At 37.9% G+C, this 16627-nt stretch overlaps 1 protein-coding gene and 1 pseudogene across 22 annotated transcripts in view; one reads left to right on the plus strand and one right to left on the minus strand.

The window, feature by feature from the left end:
- The window catches only part of VEZT (vezatin, adherens junctions transmembrane protein), an 80247-nt gene that overhangs the window by 52451 nt on the left and 11169 nt on the right, over nucleotides 1-16627 (plus strand). For all 22 annotated transcript variants that reach the window (XM_017946128.3, XM_017946129.3, XM_017946127.3 and 19 more), the window contains 3 exons: nucleotides 1668-1815; nucleotides 8335-8666; nucleotides 13946-14139. In XM_017946128.3, the coding sequence (XP_017801617.1) occupies nucleotides 1668-1815; nucleotides 8335-8666; nucleotides 13946-14139 (674 nt within the window). The remainder of the gene's footprint in view (nucleotides 1-1667; nucleotides 1816-8334; nucleotides 8667-13945; nucleotides 14140-16627) is intronic.
- Nucleotides 9465-13114, minus strand: LOC101005423 (annotated as a pseudogene).

Raw genomic sequence — 16627 nt, forward strand, 5'->3', positions numbered from 1 at the left:
CCTAGGAAGAATTTTAAAACTTGAAGAGATTGGACATGGGATAAAGAATACTCAATTTTAAAAAGAAAACACCTGGTTTATATGTAGACAATGGAAAATATGAAACTATTTTTAAAAAACAATGATAGAGTTCTTAGTGCTCTCCAAGTTATATTAAGTGAAAAAAAATCAGAAAGTACATGGATCGGTATTTATCGTATCCTTCAATTTGTGCATAAAAGGGACTGTGTGTTTCTACAGGGATAAATATGTATGTATGTGTTTGTGTACATGCATGCGTATATACCTACATATCTCCAGATACACATTTATATTTGAATTTGCTTTTATGTATGTATACATAAAAAATCTTGGAAGGTACTGGTAAAAGGAATTGCCTTTGCATTTGAATAGTGGAACTACATGGCTAAGGCATAGAGGTGGAAAGTAGTTTTTGCTGTATCCCTTAATACCTCATGAATTTTGAATCCTGTGAATATATTACCTATTCAAAAGCAAAGTGAATTTAAAATTTTTTAACTACCAGATCCAGATGGTTTTATAGTTTAAAAAAAATTTCAGACTATAGGAAAGGTTAGAAAGTTTCCCTATATCATTTTATTTATGAAAATATCTCAGTACCAAAACATGTTGTATTACAAAGAATAAAAACCAGTTTTATTACAAAGAATGTAGGCCAGTCTCATAAATGGAGATACAAAATGTTTAAATGGAATGTTTATAAATTTAATATTGGATTGTATCAAAAGATTATTATAATATAACCAAATAGGAATATGCTAGAAATACAAAAATGGTTCACGATCAATTATTATATGGATGTAATTATTTAGAGAAACAATTAAAGGGAAAATCATTATTGATTTTGATGTGTCTGTAAGGATGAGGGCAGAGGAAACCTAACAGTAATCTTTGTCAAACAAGCTAGATAGGACAGGCCTGGTGCCACTTATATCAGTCTGTGTATTTCAGATAACGTTCAACTAATAATGTCCTGCAGTATGCAGACTGAGAGGAAAAGGGTATTTACTGTAGCATAGTGAGGACCCTGAACCATGACACAATAAAGTGCTCAATACAGCTTCAAATGGTAGGTGTCAAAAATAATGGGGCCGGGCGCAGTGACTCACACCTGTAATCCCAGCACTTTGGGAGGCTGAGGCGGGGAGATCACTTGAGGCCAGGAGTTCGAGACCAGCCTGGACAACATGGCAAAACACCGTCCCTAGAAAAAAATGCAAAAATCAGCTGGGTGTGGTGGTGCATGCCTGTAATCCCAGCTACTTAAGAGGCTGAGGTAGGAGAATTGCTTGAACCTGAAAGGCTAAGGTGGCAGTGAGCCAAGCTGGTGCCACTGCACTCCAGTCTGGGTGACAAAGCAAGACTCCATCTCAAAAAAATGAATAAATAACATCACTGTAACCCTTTTGAAGAGTTGAACTTTTAATTTTTTAGACATTAAAAATTGTATCCACAAGTATCCAAGATATCTGAGGTATTATGTTAATATATTAGATATTTAAAATTAATTTTTGTTTAAAAACTGCTGTAAATCTCCTCACCCAAAAGTTCAGAATAAAGATTAGTAAATGTGATGTAGGACAATTTCACTGTATCTTTTATGCTTTCATGAAAAGGCTTTGTTGATTGCCTTAACCTAATTTAACCTACCCTCTGAACTCTGAGAGTGACAATGTAACCAACTACATCTGTGTGGTGCCTTTTAAGGAGCTGGGCCTTGGACTTAGTGAAGAGCAGATTTCAGAAGAGGAAGCACATAACTTTACAGATGGCTTCAGCCTGCCTGCATTGAAGGTAATCCATCTGTGGAAGGGAAGGGCTGAAGAAAAGATAGATGCACTTGGATTGTGTCTATGCTTTCTGAATGTAAATGGTGCGCCTGTTCCCCTCATTGTTTGCTGCACGCCATCATCATAAATGCACTGGTGATGTTTGTAACACTGTCTTTAAGTGCTGAGAGCATAATCTTTATTATGGATTGGAAGAGGAGATCCTTAGATTTTGATCTCCAAATACTTAAAATGCTTAAAGAAATGCCTTAAATTAGAGTTTGGAGATAAGTGAATTTACTTTAATTGGAGGCCAATATGAGTGATTTTATAACTAGCCATTTGTTTCAACAAACATGGCTAATGTGTTATCTCCAAAATTCTTAAGATTTTTTTTCATACATTAAAAGCCACATGAAAGGGTACATTTGGCTGAACTGACAGTTCACAAAAAAAGAAACACAGGCTAGTCCCAGTGAGGTTGTATTTTACAACGAATTGATCACAACCAGTTACAGATTTCTTTGTTCCTTCCTCACTCCCGCTACTTCATTTGACTAGCCTAAAAAGGAAAAACAAGAAAAGAAGAAATACAAATGGCCAATAAATATGATACAAATTTTTCATTTTAGTAATGAAAGAACACAAATAAAAATAATAAGCTGACCATTTTGCCAAGGATATTGAAAGTTGGTAATTTCATTATCATTGAAAATTCAGGGAGACCTCACACAGACCAGTGGTGAAAGTATAAACTGGTTCACTTTAGCATTGAATACCAATCTTCATACAGGTATAAGAAGCAAAATTGCTTTATTCTAGCAATTTTAATTTGCCCTTACAGATTTATCTCAGAAAGTAACCAAAGATATACCCAAAGTATGTTCATGACATTACCATAGCAGCCAACATTGGAAACAAATTTTTTTGTTTTTGTTTTGAGTCAGAGTCTCACTGTCACCCAGGCTGGAGTACAGTATGACTTAGTCACAGCTCACTGCAGCCTCAACCTCCCCAGGCTCAGTGATCCTCTTACCTCAGCCTCCCGAGTAGCTGGAACTACAGGTACACACCACCACACCTAACTAATTTTTGTATTTTTTGTAGAGACAGGGATTCGCCATGTTGCCCAGGCTGGTCTCAAACTCCTGAGCTCAAACGATTTGCCCACATCAGCCTCCCAAAGTGCTGGGATAACAGGCATGAGCCACCTCACCCAACCTCCAGTAGTATTTTTAAGACATTGATCCAAATGTCTTAAGTTCCTATTAAGTGTTTAGTAAACTCTCTTTAGATGTTTCTTTGTTTTTAGTTTTTAAAATTTCCCTTGATACCATGAAAATTAGTGCAAGTATTGTTAGCATTTATCAGATCCATTTTGTTTTGAGACTGTATTGACTTCCGTATCTTTTACATTTTCTAAATCAACATAAATGTTCTAATTATCTTGTTTGTTTTCTTTCTCTCCTGCTTAAAATTTGCTTTGACCTATTCTTACTCCCATTTTAACCCATCTCAATAAATGGCACCTCAAAACTTAAACTAGAAACCTGGACACCATCTTTCTTGTCCCTCTTTTTGCCCACTCACATCCAGTCTGTTAGCAGATTCTTACTTATACCTTGAAAATGTATTTTAAACCCATCCACTTTTTTCTATATCCAACCCCGCAGCCCCACCATCCTAGTCCCAGCCACCATTTCTTACTTAGGCTGCTGCAGTACTTTCCTCAGTTCTCTAAAGTTATTTGTTTCAGAATGCAACTTGACATGTAAAGAGCCTTTTAAATGATTTATCCTTTGAATTTGTAATTCCTCTTCTACAAACTGCAGGAAATTATTCTAAACATAGTCAAGCTTTATATACCAAGTTGCTTATTCACTTTGTGTTTATAATAGTGCACAATGGAACACTGCCTGAAAGTTCAAAAATAGAGGAGTGGCTGCGTGAGTCATGCCAGAGCCACATGGTGAACCATTGTGTAGCAGCTACAGCTTGCTCGTGAAAATTCTGTAAAAACTTGGAGAAACATCTGTTGGCAGTGAAACAATCAGGATACATAAGTGTATATGCAATATGGCCACAACCCTGTTTTAAAAAAAAAATGAGGAGAAAATACCAAGATATATATAGCTACTCTTTGGGGTGGTGGGACTATAGGTAATTTCACCCTCTTTCAAATTTAATATCCTAACCATGCTTTGTTCTTTAAGGAAAATAAATATTTTTTCAAAGGACAATTTAAGAGATTCTTAATGTGGAAAATTGAGCAGACCTAGGTTTATATTTTAGCCCTGACTGACTAGCCATTTGCCTTTGAATAAGTTATTCTTTAAACTTACGTCACCTGTGAAAAGGAGTTGCCATCCCTGCCTTATAAGGTGTTAGATTAAATGAGAAGACATATTAAATACCTCAAACAGGGCTTGTCATATAACAGGTACCCCCAAATGGTAATAGCTGTTATTCTTTAAGAAGGACTTGGAGAAAGAGTTATAGTATTTCATTTCCTTTTAAATTACTTTTTGTTAACTCATCAAGATGCCTTGGAGATTTTTTTCTTTATGCTGTTGATGTACTGTTTTTAAAAGTGTATTAAATCCTGAATCGTACTCTAGCTTAAGTACAGGCAGCAAAGAGAAGTTGTGGACCCTGTGGAGTCAGATTTTCCAGGTTTCACTCTAGCTCCATTATTTGACTACTGTGTGGTCCCGAGCAAATCATTGTTTCTGTGTTTATTAAAATGGGATAATTGCAATGCTTGCCTCCAAAGGATTAGATGTTTGTCAGTTCAGTGCCTGGTGTAGGGTAAGCAATTAATAAATGTTAGCTGATTTTTAAAATTCTATCTGATATGACCTGCTCTGAAATGTGAGACTTGTTCTCTGTTGCTGTATCCCCATCTTGCCTTCCAACAATGATTATAGCTGGATTCTTTTTGCTCACTCAGTGTTTTACAAATCAAAGTATAATAGTATTTTTATATTTCTTTTATTTTTACCTATAACTAACCTGTAACCAAACTCAATAATTGTGTTACAGTTACCGCATTTATCAGGCTCTGCAAGGAGCCTTATCTTGAGGAGCTCTATAGACTTTGCAAACTGTTGAAAACCCCTGTAATGTTCAAAAACTGTGTATTGTCCCCTTCTGTAGTTGCCACTGTATCATTATTCAGATAAGAAATTTAAAAATAGATTTTGTAAGTTAAATTTTTAAAAGTGCGTTGCCCCCTCTAAAGAAAATACATTTTGGATTTATTTTTTATTGTTAACATATCTTCCCTCAGGAAAGTTTTGTGATAGCAAGTATTGCACCTTTGGAAAGAAAAGCAACCTCTGAATTGTAGCCTGAGGAGACATAAATGAAATACAGGTTAAATATTTCTTATCCAAAATGCTTGAGACTAGAAGTGTTTTGGATTTTGGATTTTTTCAGATTTTGGAATATTTGCATTACTCATTGAGGTTGAGCATCCCTAATCCGAAAATTTGAAATTTGAAATGTTCCAGTGAGCATTTCCTTTAACTGCCATGTTGGTGTTCAAAAAGTTTCAAATTTCGGAGCATTTGGGATTTCATTTCAAATTTTTGGATTAGGGATACTCAATCAGTCCCTAGAACGGAGTCCTTATCCCTCTCTTTTCCTTTAAGTTTTTAACCAGTTTTTAAAATTTATAAAGTCATATGTTTCCTGCTCTAGAAAAATAAATGCACACATTGTGAAATGCTTTAAATCAAATTTTCTGTTTACCTATTGGCTATGGTTATCTCCTTATCCAAGGAAAAAAGAAATACATATTTCTGAGTTTTGGTTTAAATGGATAATGTGACAGTGGTTGGATAATAAATTAGTCTTTAGAGACAAAGTCTTGCTCAGTCGTGCAGTTGGTGCGCAGTGGTGCAATCGTGGCTCACTGTAACCCTGAACTCCTGGGCTCAAGCTATCCTCCCACCTTAGCCTCCCAAGTAACTGGGACATCAGTTACATGCCACCATGCCTGGCTGATTTTTAAGAAAATATTTTGTAGAGACAGGGGTCTCACTATGTTTCCCAGGCTGGTCTCCCAACTACTGGCCTCAAGCAGTCCTCCCACCTTAGCCTCCCAAAGTGCTGGGATTACAGGTGGGAGCCACTGCTCCTGGCCTTTAGTCTTTTTAAAAGCCGCAGTAAGCTGTTCCAACTTGATTCTTGCAGTTATCTTGATCCAGCATGCTGGAATCATCCTTGTTAGCTCTTATTCTCTCAGTACCAATCAGTCAAGAGACTGTGTTGGTTCTACTTTCACAATGGATCCAGAGTCCATCTGCTGCTCACCTTCTACCGCTGACCACTGTGGTCTCATTAATGCTAACCTGGAGTATTGCAGTAACTTCCTTACTGGTTTCTCTGCTTCTACTCTCATTTTCCTGTAATCTCTCAACTCAGCAGCCAGTATGGGCCTGTTAATGCATAAATCAGATTATGTCACGCTTCTGCTCAGAACCCTTCAGTGGCTCCCCATTGTTTACCTGGCCCCAGCCATACTGAACTTCTTGTTCCATGATCTGCCCTGTGTGCTCCCACAACAGTACTTTGCACTTGACTTCCTGCTCCCTAGAACTCTCTTCCTTGATGATGATCTCATGGCTCACTTCCTTTAGGTGACACTTTTAGAGACCTCCCCAGCCACCCCTTTCTCCTCTCTCCTTCCTGCTTTCTGTCTCTCTCCACCTCTTTCATATGTGTACACACACATACACACACACACACACACACACACACACACTCTATTCCCCTTCTTTGCTGTATTTTTCCCATCAACCAAGAAACACTATCTTTTTCTTCCTGGACAATCATTATAGCAAAAGGGAAATAGTATCTTTTACTTGTAGATTATTATCTGTGCCCCTCTACTTGTAGCTCCATCGGAGTAGAGACTCTTCATTTTTGCTCTCTGCTGTTTATGTGCACCTAGAACAGTGCCTGGCACCTTGTGGGTGCTCAAGAAATCATTTCTGAATGAACAAATAAAATAATAAAAATCATTGTAATCATAAAATTTAATAGTTGAATAAGAAGACTTGCAAGTAAACTTGTAAGTCAAGAATCCCTAGATATCGCATCTGTAGCAACTAGGAAATCTGGCCTTGCTCACTTTAAAAAAATAAAATAAACAAGTTAATGGTAAAGTAGATTTACGTGAAATTACCTTAATTCATTATTGGCATAATTTTAAAATTCATTTAATAAAACCATCTAAATAATGTCTATTTTCATGGTTGTGAATAATTGGAATCTAAATTACCAAAAGTGGTTTCATCCTCTTTTTATTGCCTGCTACCTCTTGTTTCATACTACATTGTTTCCTCATGCATTTGTTTCGGAGATATTGTCCTCATCTTGAATACGACTGTATCTGGAGAAATGTTTTGCTGCAAGGATTCAGGATGTATCTCAGGAATGGGCCTATGAACATATTCAGACTGCTTTTAGAAAAAAAAGAAGAAGAAGAATGGGATTTATCCTGGCAACATACTGAGACCCCATCTCTAAAACTTAAATATTAGCTGAGTATGGTGGTACATGCCTGTGTTTCTAGCTACTCAGGAGGCTGAGGCAGGAGGATCACTTGAGCCCAGGAGTTAGAGATTTCTGTAAGCTATGATCATGCCATTGGGCACTCTAGCCTGGGCAACAGAGCAAGACTCTATGGCAAAAATTAATTAATTAATTAATTAAAATAATAGGTTTTGCAATTTCTCATGTCAGACATTCCTGGAGTATTTAATGGATTTTTTTTTTTTTTTTTTTTGGATGGAGTCTTGCTGTGTCACCCAGGCTGGAGTGCAGTGGCACCATCTTAGCTCACCGTAACGTCTGCCTCCCAAGATCAAATGATTTTCCTGCCTCAACCTCCCAAGTAGCTGAGATTGCAAACACACACCACCACCACTATGTCTGGCTGAATTTTATATTTTTAGTAGAGACGAGGTTTCACCATGTTGGCCAGGCTGGTCTCAAACTCCTGACCTCAAGTGATCTCCCTGCCTCCACCTCCGAAAGTGCTGAGATTACTGATGTGAGCCACTGCGCCTAGCCCTGGACTGATTTTTATGTTAATTTCTTAGTTAATTCATAGGGCAAGGTAATAGTCTTATTTTGAAACCCAAGCTTTTGATCCATGTGACTCATTTCTTTGGAGAAATATATATATATCCACTAGTCCTACTGTCTTCTTTTCTGTGTGAAAATTTTTTTTAAATAATGAGTGAAGATTCACTTTTACTAAAGTATCTCATTCCATCAACACTTCCCATCTAGGACAGAACTGTAGTAAATTATATATTGATGTTACCTGCTGTATTGGAATAACAGGTTCCCACATACATAATTTGAAATCATATTCTTGGCTCATCTTAAGGTAGTTTAAGCTCAGTTATATTTATTATTTAGGATAAAGTGCAAAATTTAAACCAGAAGTTAAGATAAACAAATTTATAGTTTGCTTTGAACACTGACCAATATTTGTTATTGATCTAGTCCTTTTTTCTTTTTTCTTTAGGTTTTGTTCCAACTCTGGGTGGCACAGAGTTCAGAGTTCTTCAGACGGTTAGCCCTATTACTTTCTACAGCCAGTTCACCTCCTGGGCCCTTACTTACTCCAGCACTTCTGCCTCATCGTATCTTATCTGATGTGACTCAAGGTCTACCTCACGCTCATTCTGCCTGTTTGGAAGAGCTTAAGCGCAGCTATGAGTTCTATCGGTACTTTGAAACTCAGCACCAGTCAGTACCACAGTGTTTATCCAAAACTCAACAGAAGTCAAGAGAACTGAATAATGTTCACACAGCAGTACGTAGCTTGCAGCTCCATCTGAAAGCATTACTGAATGAGTAAGTTTAGAAATTATACCAAGAAAGGTCTCGGTGATTAGCAAGCTTCATTCGTGTACCATTGTGGTTGTTGGCTTGTGTCCTAGCTAGAAAAAAGAAGCAAAGTTGAGACATGAGCATGAAGGGTGATTTATAGCTACAAATATAGCAAAAATAATAATAATAATAATTTGTAAGTACTATAACTTGAGGGAGTTACAGTTTTTACTTTTCCTTAGTTCAGCAGAAAACTTGGAAAGGTAGGTAAAAGCAGGTGTTGTTCATTCTCTTTGAGAGCTGAAATGGAGATGGTTATAAAGAATGAGTTTCTTTTAACTCTCTTAAGGTAGTGCTCTTCAACTGGAACCTGCAGTCCAATAGAAATATCTACCAAGATTGGAACAGTGTGTTACAAGAGGCATTGTTATATGTAGTAGAAGAGTAACATATTGCTGTTTTACTAAATAAATTACAGCAGATGTAGAAATTTTCTTGTATCACAGGACAAGCTTTGTGGTACCAGTTGAAAAGCAAAATGTAGAGTCTAGAGTTTATATTTGTTCATTTCCTGCCTTGCATGAAATTGTTGGTACTCTACCTTAATTTCTAAATTTTTATGTCCCACTTCGGTATACCTTCAGCTGAAAATACTATTTTCACATATTTCTACGAAGTTTTCAAGTTTAAAAATTGAATCAAGGCATTTAATTGAATACAGTCATTTCCAGTGAAATTTTTCTGTAACAGTTAAATATTCATCATGTAGGACTGGATCAAATGAATGGTTGAGTTCATGTTGTGTTGGTAATCAAGAAGGTCCTAGGAATTTAAAGAGCTGACAAGATTGTAGTTGGTGTACTTGACCCTGGGATACAAGGCAAGAAGTGGAATGGGGAAGGCAGCATTTAATTATGTAAATAAAAATGGGTCAAAAGGACTGACATATCAGCAAAATCAAAAGGCTAGTTTCACTGGAATTAGGGAGGATAAGAGATACAAGGATAGGAACTTAAAGTCAGAAGGACATTTTGAGAAGCTAAGTTTTTACCCATCAGTTCAAGGCCTGAGATGGGCTTGATATAAGGCTGATATAAAGATTATGGCATGGCCGGGCATGGTGGCTCAAGCCTGTAATCCCAGCACTTTGGGAAGCCGAGACGGGCAGATCACAAGGTCAGGAGATCGAGACCATCCTGGCTAACACGGTGAAACCCCATCTCTACTAAAAAAAATACAAAAAACTAGCCAGGCGAGGTGGCGGGTGCCTGTAGTCCCAGCTACTCGGGAGGCTGAGGCAGGAGAATGGCGTAAACCCAGGAGGCGGAGCTTGCAGTGAGCTGAGATCCGGCCACTGCACTCCAGCCTGGGCCACAGAGCGAGACTCCGTCTCAAAAAAAAAAAAAAAAAAAAAAAAGATTATGGCATAAGAAAAATGAAGACACTATGAACTCAGGGTATTCCAGTTGTCTATATCTGCTATTCTAAGAAAGCAGGTAAATGCTAACCAGTTTCTTAGCCCTGCCTCCTACAGGGAACTGGCAATAAGGCCATCTCCACTTGACTGGGTGGCAAAGGTTGAATTGTCCTCAAAGGAAAATAAGATTTCAGTGGACAGGTTGTAGGCAAAGCCAGAGTCTCTGAAGAAGTAAGTTTTGGCAATAGAATCAGAAATATACGGCACATATTAGAATGCATTAGAGTGAGGGAAGATGGCTCAGGGAAGAAAGCGTGCTACACAAGGTAGATATGAACACAAAAAAGAGGAGCTTTTACCATGGGTAGGAATTGTGGGTTATGCATAGGAAGTTTTTGTCCTGTTTTAAAGTGGAATACTCCATATATGCTAATGTCTCTCCTTTCTAAGTATTTTCACTAGAAAATACACCAGTCACAAACAATCATATCCAATTTGCTCTGTAGTGCTGCTACATACAACTTTTTAAATTGTTAACTAAATAATTGTTTCGTGTTTCATATTTTAGAATGCTCTTTTTGTGTTTCACACCTCTCCCCCTTGTCTCCTTTGCTGTTCCCACTCTCAGGGCCTCGGTGTGGGACCATATTGTCCCTTCCCTACACTAAGGCGTTAATCTCTAACTGTTCTCCCCACCTTCAGGGTGTGTATGGCCAGATTAATGTTGCTGAGGCTTATATTTGCCTTGTCACTTCACTGAAAATCTTGACTTGTTTCGGAGTCATAGCAGCTCAGACTAAAGTCTTTACAAAACATACTATAGAAGTGTTTGTCATAACTTGACTACACTCTGTTTCTATCTTTATTTCTCATTCCTTTCCTTCAGTCCAGCCAAACTATATAAATGCCTTTTCCCATGGTCCTTTTATAGGTTAGTGCAAAAGTAATTGCAGTTTTTGCCATTAAAAGTAATGGCAGGCCAGGCGAGGTGGCTCATGCCTGTAATCCCAGCACTTTGGGAGGCTGAGGTGGGCGAATCACGAGGTCAGGAGATTGATACCGTCCTGGCTAACATGGTGAAACCCCGTCTCTACTAAAAATACAGAAAAATTAGCTGGGCGTGGTGGCGGGCACCTGTAGTCCCAGCTACTTGGGAGGCTGAGGCAGGAGAATGGTGTGAACCCGAGAAGCGGAGCTTGCAGTGAGCCAAGATTGTGCCACTGCACTCCAGCCTGGGCGACAGAGCGAGACTCTGTCTCAAAAAAAAAAAAAAAGTAACGGCAAAAACCTGAATTACTTTTGCACCAATCTAATAGAACAAGCTTCTGGCCAGGCACAATGGCTAATGCCTATAATCCTCATACTTTGGGAGGCCGAGTAGAGCAGATTGCTGGAGCCCAGTAGCTGAGATGAGCAACATGGTGAACCCTTATCTCTACAAAAAAAATACAAAAATTAGCCAGTCGTGGTGGTACATACCTGTAGTCCCAGCTACTTGGGAGGCTGAGGTGGGAGGATCACCTGACCCCTGGAGGTTGAGGTTGCAGTGAGCCGAAATCACACTACTGCACTAGCCTGGGTGATAGAGTGAGACCCTGTCTCAAAAAAAAATAAAAAATAAAAAGAACAACGTTCCTCACCTTTTGTATATGGGCCCAAATTTTATCCATCCCTTCAATGCTACCTCAAAAATACCTCGTCCTTAGTTGTTCGCCATCTATCCTTACAGTTGGTTGTAATTTTCCCTTCTTCTGATTTCTCATCACACTATCTGTCTCTCTATGGTATTATCCTTTTGTGCCTGTATTCAGCCCAGTTTTACATCTTACTAGCTTTCTGACTCTAGGCAAGTTTCCCCAACTCTCTGGGCCTAATTCCTTATTATCTGTAAAATGGAAATAAAATAATAGTTCTAATTATTTATGATATTGTAGTCTTTTTCTTTTCTGATAAAGGAAGCAACTATAGAAAGCTTTTATTTATTCAAAGTAACCAGTGCTATTGATACAAAAAAGAAAAACCCAACACTACTTTCAAAATGAGCATATCAAACTTGATTTTCATTAGAATGTAGTTATTTTGTCACACTAGTAAATAAAAAACCAAGATGCTCCCCTCCGCCCTTTTTTTTTTTTTTTTTTGAGACAGAGCCTGGTACTCTGTTGCCCAGGCTGGAGTGTAGTGGCGTGATCTCGGCTCACTTCAACCTCTGCCTCCCAGGTTCAAGCGATTCTCCTGCCTCGGCCTCCTGAGTAGCTGGGATTACAGGCACCTGCCACCACGCCCAGCTAATTTTTGTATTTTTGTAGAGACAGGGTTTCACCATGTTGGCCAGGCTGGTCTCGAACTCCCGACCTCAGGTGATCCACCAGCCTTGGCCTCCCAAAGTGCTGGGATTACAGATGTGAGCCACCACGCCCAACCGCAAATTTCATATGTATGTGTGTGTGCGTGTGTGTGTGTGTGTGTGTATACATGTGTCTATATACACACACACATACAATGTGAACAATAATTGGGCTTTATCTTATGGACAAGAATGCCAAGTTAGTCTTTCTTCGTAAAAAGCAGTTACAATTTGAGGACACTTCATATTTGTCTTTTGTGCCAGCACCAAGTCTGCCTCATCTGAATCCTTCCATTTCATGAGCAACATCAATTCTTCACTGCCGTCTGTGGCACCAATTATTCTTTCAGTATCAAGACCTCTGGCAAATCCTCTTGGTTTGTCAACAGCATCTCTTTTCTTCTTTGATTTGCTTCATCAGATTCACTGTCAGATAAAGATTTTCTTTTTGTACCATCTTTTTCTTCACAGCTTTTTGAGAATTAAGAAATGCTTCAGTTAACTCCGGACAATCTAAATTTTCTTCAGGTTCCCAAGTATTGTCAGCATCTGTAAATCCCTTCAGGAAATATTCCACTTTCCCATTCCCTACATGTGGATCTAGTACATTTTCCACCACAAATTCATCAGGCTCTGCCTCTTCAACTTTTTAACTTTTCCATTCTGTTTCTTTCCCATTTTTTGCAACGTGGTTTTGTTGGAGGCCATTTGTTATTGCAGACCTGAAGAGTTATTATTCACTGCCTCCAAGCTGCTCCGGGTCGTGGGTCTGTGGTGTCTCTAGTCTTGTGTGTCACCAGCTCGAGCCACATCCGAGTGGGGGGGCAGCCAGGGAGCTGTTGTTGGCAGGGGAAGTGAGGGTAGGGAGGAGTGTGAGGGGTGGATGTTATATTTTACTTACATATATGTGTAATATCATTTGTTATTTCTTATAAATAGCAGATGAGCTTATTTTTTTCTTTTTAGCCCATAAAATGCCTAGTATGTATGCAAGAAATATTTGTTGAATAAATATTTAATACTCTTTATAAGCTTTTTAAAAAATTATGGCAAAGTATATATAACAAAATTTATCATTTAATCATTTTTAAATGTACAGTTCAGTGGCATTAAGTGTATACACATTGTTGTGCAGCCATATCACTGTCCAACTCCAGAACTTTTTTCATCTTATTATAAGCCTTTTTTCTTTCTTTTTTTTTTTTTTTAAATTGAGGTGGGGTTTCACTCCATCCTCCAGGCTGAAGTGCAGTAGCACTATCGAGGCTCACTGCAGCCTCTACCTCCCAGGCTCAAGCAGTCCTCCCACCTCATCCTTAGGCACATGCTTCCACACCCGGCTAATTTTTTGTATTTTTGGTGAAAAGGGGGTTTCACTATGTTGCCCAAGCTGGTTTTGAACTCCTGAGCTCAAGCCATTCACCCGCCTTGGCCTCCCAAAGTGCTGGGATTTAAGCTTATTTTAAAATAAGCCTTGTAAATTATAAATTTTTCATTTCATATTATAGAAATCTGTTTCTGTTTTTCTTTATGACTCAGGGTAATAATTCTTGAAGATGAACTTGAAAAGCTTGTTTGTACTAAAGAAACACAAGAACTAGTGTCAGAGGCTTATCCCATCCTAGAACAGAAATTAAAGTTGATTCAGCCCCACGTTCAAGCAAGCAACAATTGCTGGGAAGAGGCCATTTCTCAGGTCGACAAACTGCTACGAAGAAATACGGATAAAAAAGGTACCTGTGAGAGATTTCTTTGCCATATGCTTAACAGACATGCTTATTCCACTCTGGTAGGATTTTATTAGGTGGACTTCTTGTCTTCATGATGAAACTAGCTTCAAAATTTCTTAGTTTACTTTTTTTTAATGTTGAATTTATATGTACAAAGTGACACTGAATACAATTCTTGACTCTCATTTTATAAATTAAAAATGAATATGATTTGAAAGTTCAGTGAGTCATATCTCTTTTTTAAAAAAACTGAAATGTGAGAATAAATTTTGATAGTATTTTTCTATTATTAGAACTTCCAGAAACTCTTTTTCAGTTAGGATAATAAAAGAATGAGTTTGATAGTCTGGGGCTAGGAACTTGAGTTTTTCTTTTAAGATAAAATACTTTCTTCAGTCATTCAAAAATAATATACAAATGATATAATTGGTGGCACTGCATATTTAGTACTAAGATCTAAACACATTGTGTCATTATTTAATAATATATCAGATGCTTTGTGCTACTAAGTTAAAAAAAAAAATAGTCTTGAGATTTTTCCACTAAGCTGCTTTTATGTGACTCCGATTTTATGCTTGTTTTTACCTCACTGATTTCATTTTTCAATTTTTGGCACATCAATTTTTGAAAACTGTGCTGCAAACCAGTACCATATTTATCTCTTGGATCTTTATTATGAGGCTACTCAGACTTAGGCATAGAATTTGCATTGCTGCTAAAGATAATGAATGCTTTACCATCCTGTTATTTTTGTGTTTACAGCTAAATTTGTAATAATTTATTTAATGTCTTAAACAAACTTGAACAAATCCTTAGATAGTAAAAGTATTCACTTTCTCCAAAGGAAATATTAACATGCTAATTACTGATTTATTACCCGAAGGTTTTCTTAATATCTCAGATGTAAACTGTGAATAATTTTTTCTCCAAAGCATAAATCTACCAAGAAACTCTGATATATGCAAATACTTATGCATATTAAACTTTCTGATATGACATCTAGAGCTTCTGTGTACATTTTCGACAAACAGAAACACTCAGAAGACTTTGGTTGTTAAAAGATGCATCCTGGCCAGGCATGGTGACAGGAGTGGCTGAGTGCCCAGTTACTCAGGAGGCTGAGGCAGGAGGATTGCTTAAGCCCAAGAGTTTGAGGCTGCAGTGAGCTATGATCACGCCACTGCTGTACTCCAGCCTGGGCAACAGAGCAAGACACTGTTAAAAAAAAAAAAAAAAGGCGGGGCATGATGGCTCACGCCTGTAATCCCAGCACTTTGGGAGGCCGAGGCAGGTGGATCATGAGGTCAGGAGATCGAGACCATCCTGGCTAACACAGTGAAACCCTGTGTCTACTAAAAATACAAAAAATTAGCCGGGCATGGTGGCGGGCACCTGTAGTCCCAGCTACTCGGGAGGCTGAGGCAGGAGAATGGCGTGCACCCAGGAGGCGGAGTTGCAGTGAGCCAAGATCGCACCACTGCACTCCAGCCTGGGCGACAGAGCGAGACTCCGTCTCAAAAAAAAAAAAAAAAAAGAAAGATGCATCCCATTCACCCCTCCTTTAGCACACTCTGAGATGTTGAATCTTAGTCTAACACTTACCTGTTATTGTTAACCATTACTGTGAAAACTTTCTTCACCTCATTAGATACATAATTAAGCCATTTTCTAATTATTTTCTGTATGTGTGGCTTTTGTTCATAGGTAATAATGATATGGATTAAGACACAAATAGTTCGCAAACTTTTCACACTAAAAAATTCACAGTGGCCATGACTACACAGGTTTAAATTTTTAAAATGTTCATTTGAATATTTTAAGAAGCAGGTACTTTAGCCATATCCTTTTTTAAAAAGGTCTTATTTTGAAATCATTTCAAACGTACAGAGAAGTTGCAATAGTTGAAAGTCTCCTTCATCAATATTCCCTAGTTGTTGACATTCTGCCACAATTGCCTTATCTTTCTATGTATCTGTATATGTGTGTCATTCTTTTGATGGTGGTGTTACTCTGAACCATTTGAGAGTAAGTTGTAGACTTGAAACCCCATTACGTCTGAAATATTTTTGTAAAGCAGGAACATTCTTCTATGTACCCACAGTATACCATCAAAATCAGAAAATGAACACCAACCATTTTATCCACAGAACTCATTCAGATTTCCCTGATTGTCCCAATATTTTTTATATGTCTAGACCTAGATTGTGTATGGTGTTCAGTTGTCATGCTCTTTATTCTCCTTTTCCTTAAAGTCTTTCATGATAATTATTTTGTAAAGAAATACTCTGAGGTTTTATAAATATGGTTTCTTCATCAAAATTTTAACCACTATGAATGCATATACCATATGACCCAGTAGTATCATTCCTACATATTTAACCAAGAAATGTAAAAACTTAGTGTTCATACAAAAACCTATACATAAATATGTTGTTCATAAACTAAAAACTAGAAGCAGCTAGGCTTTGGGATGTGACTAAGCTGTTACATC

This window comes from Papio anubis, chromosome 9, assembly GCF_008728515.1.
Source record: "Papio anubis isolate 15944 chromosome 9, Panubis1.0, whole genome shotgun sequence".
NCBI classification, from domain to species: Eukaryota; Metazoa; Chordata; class Mammalia; order Primates; family Cercopithecidae; genus Papio; species Papio anubis.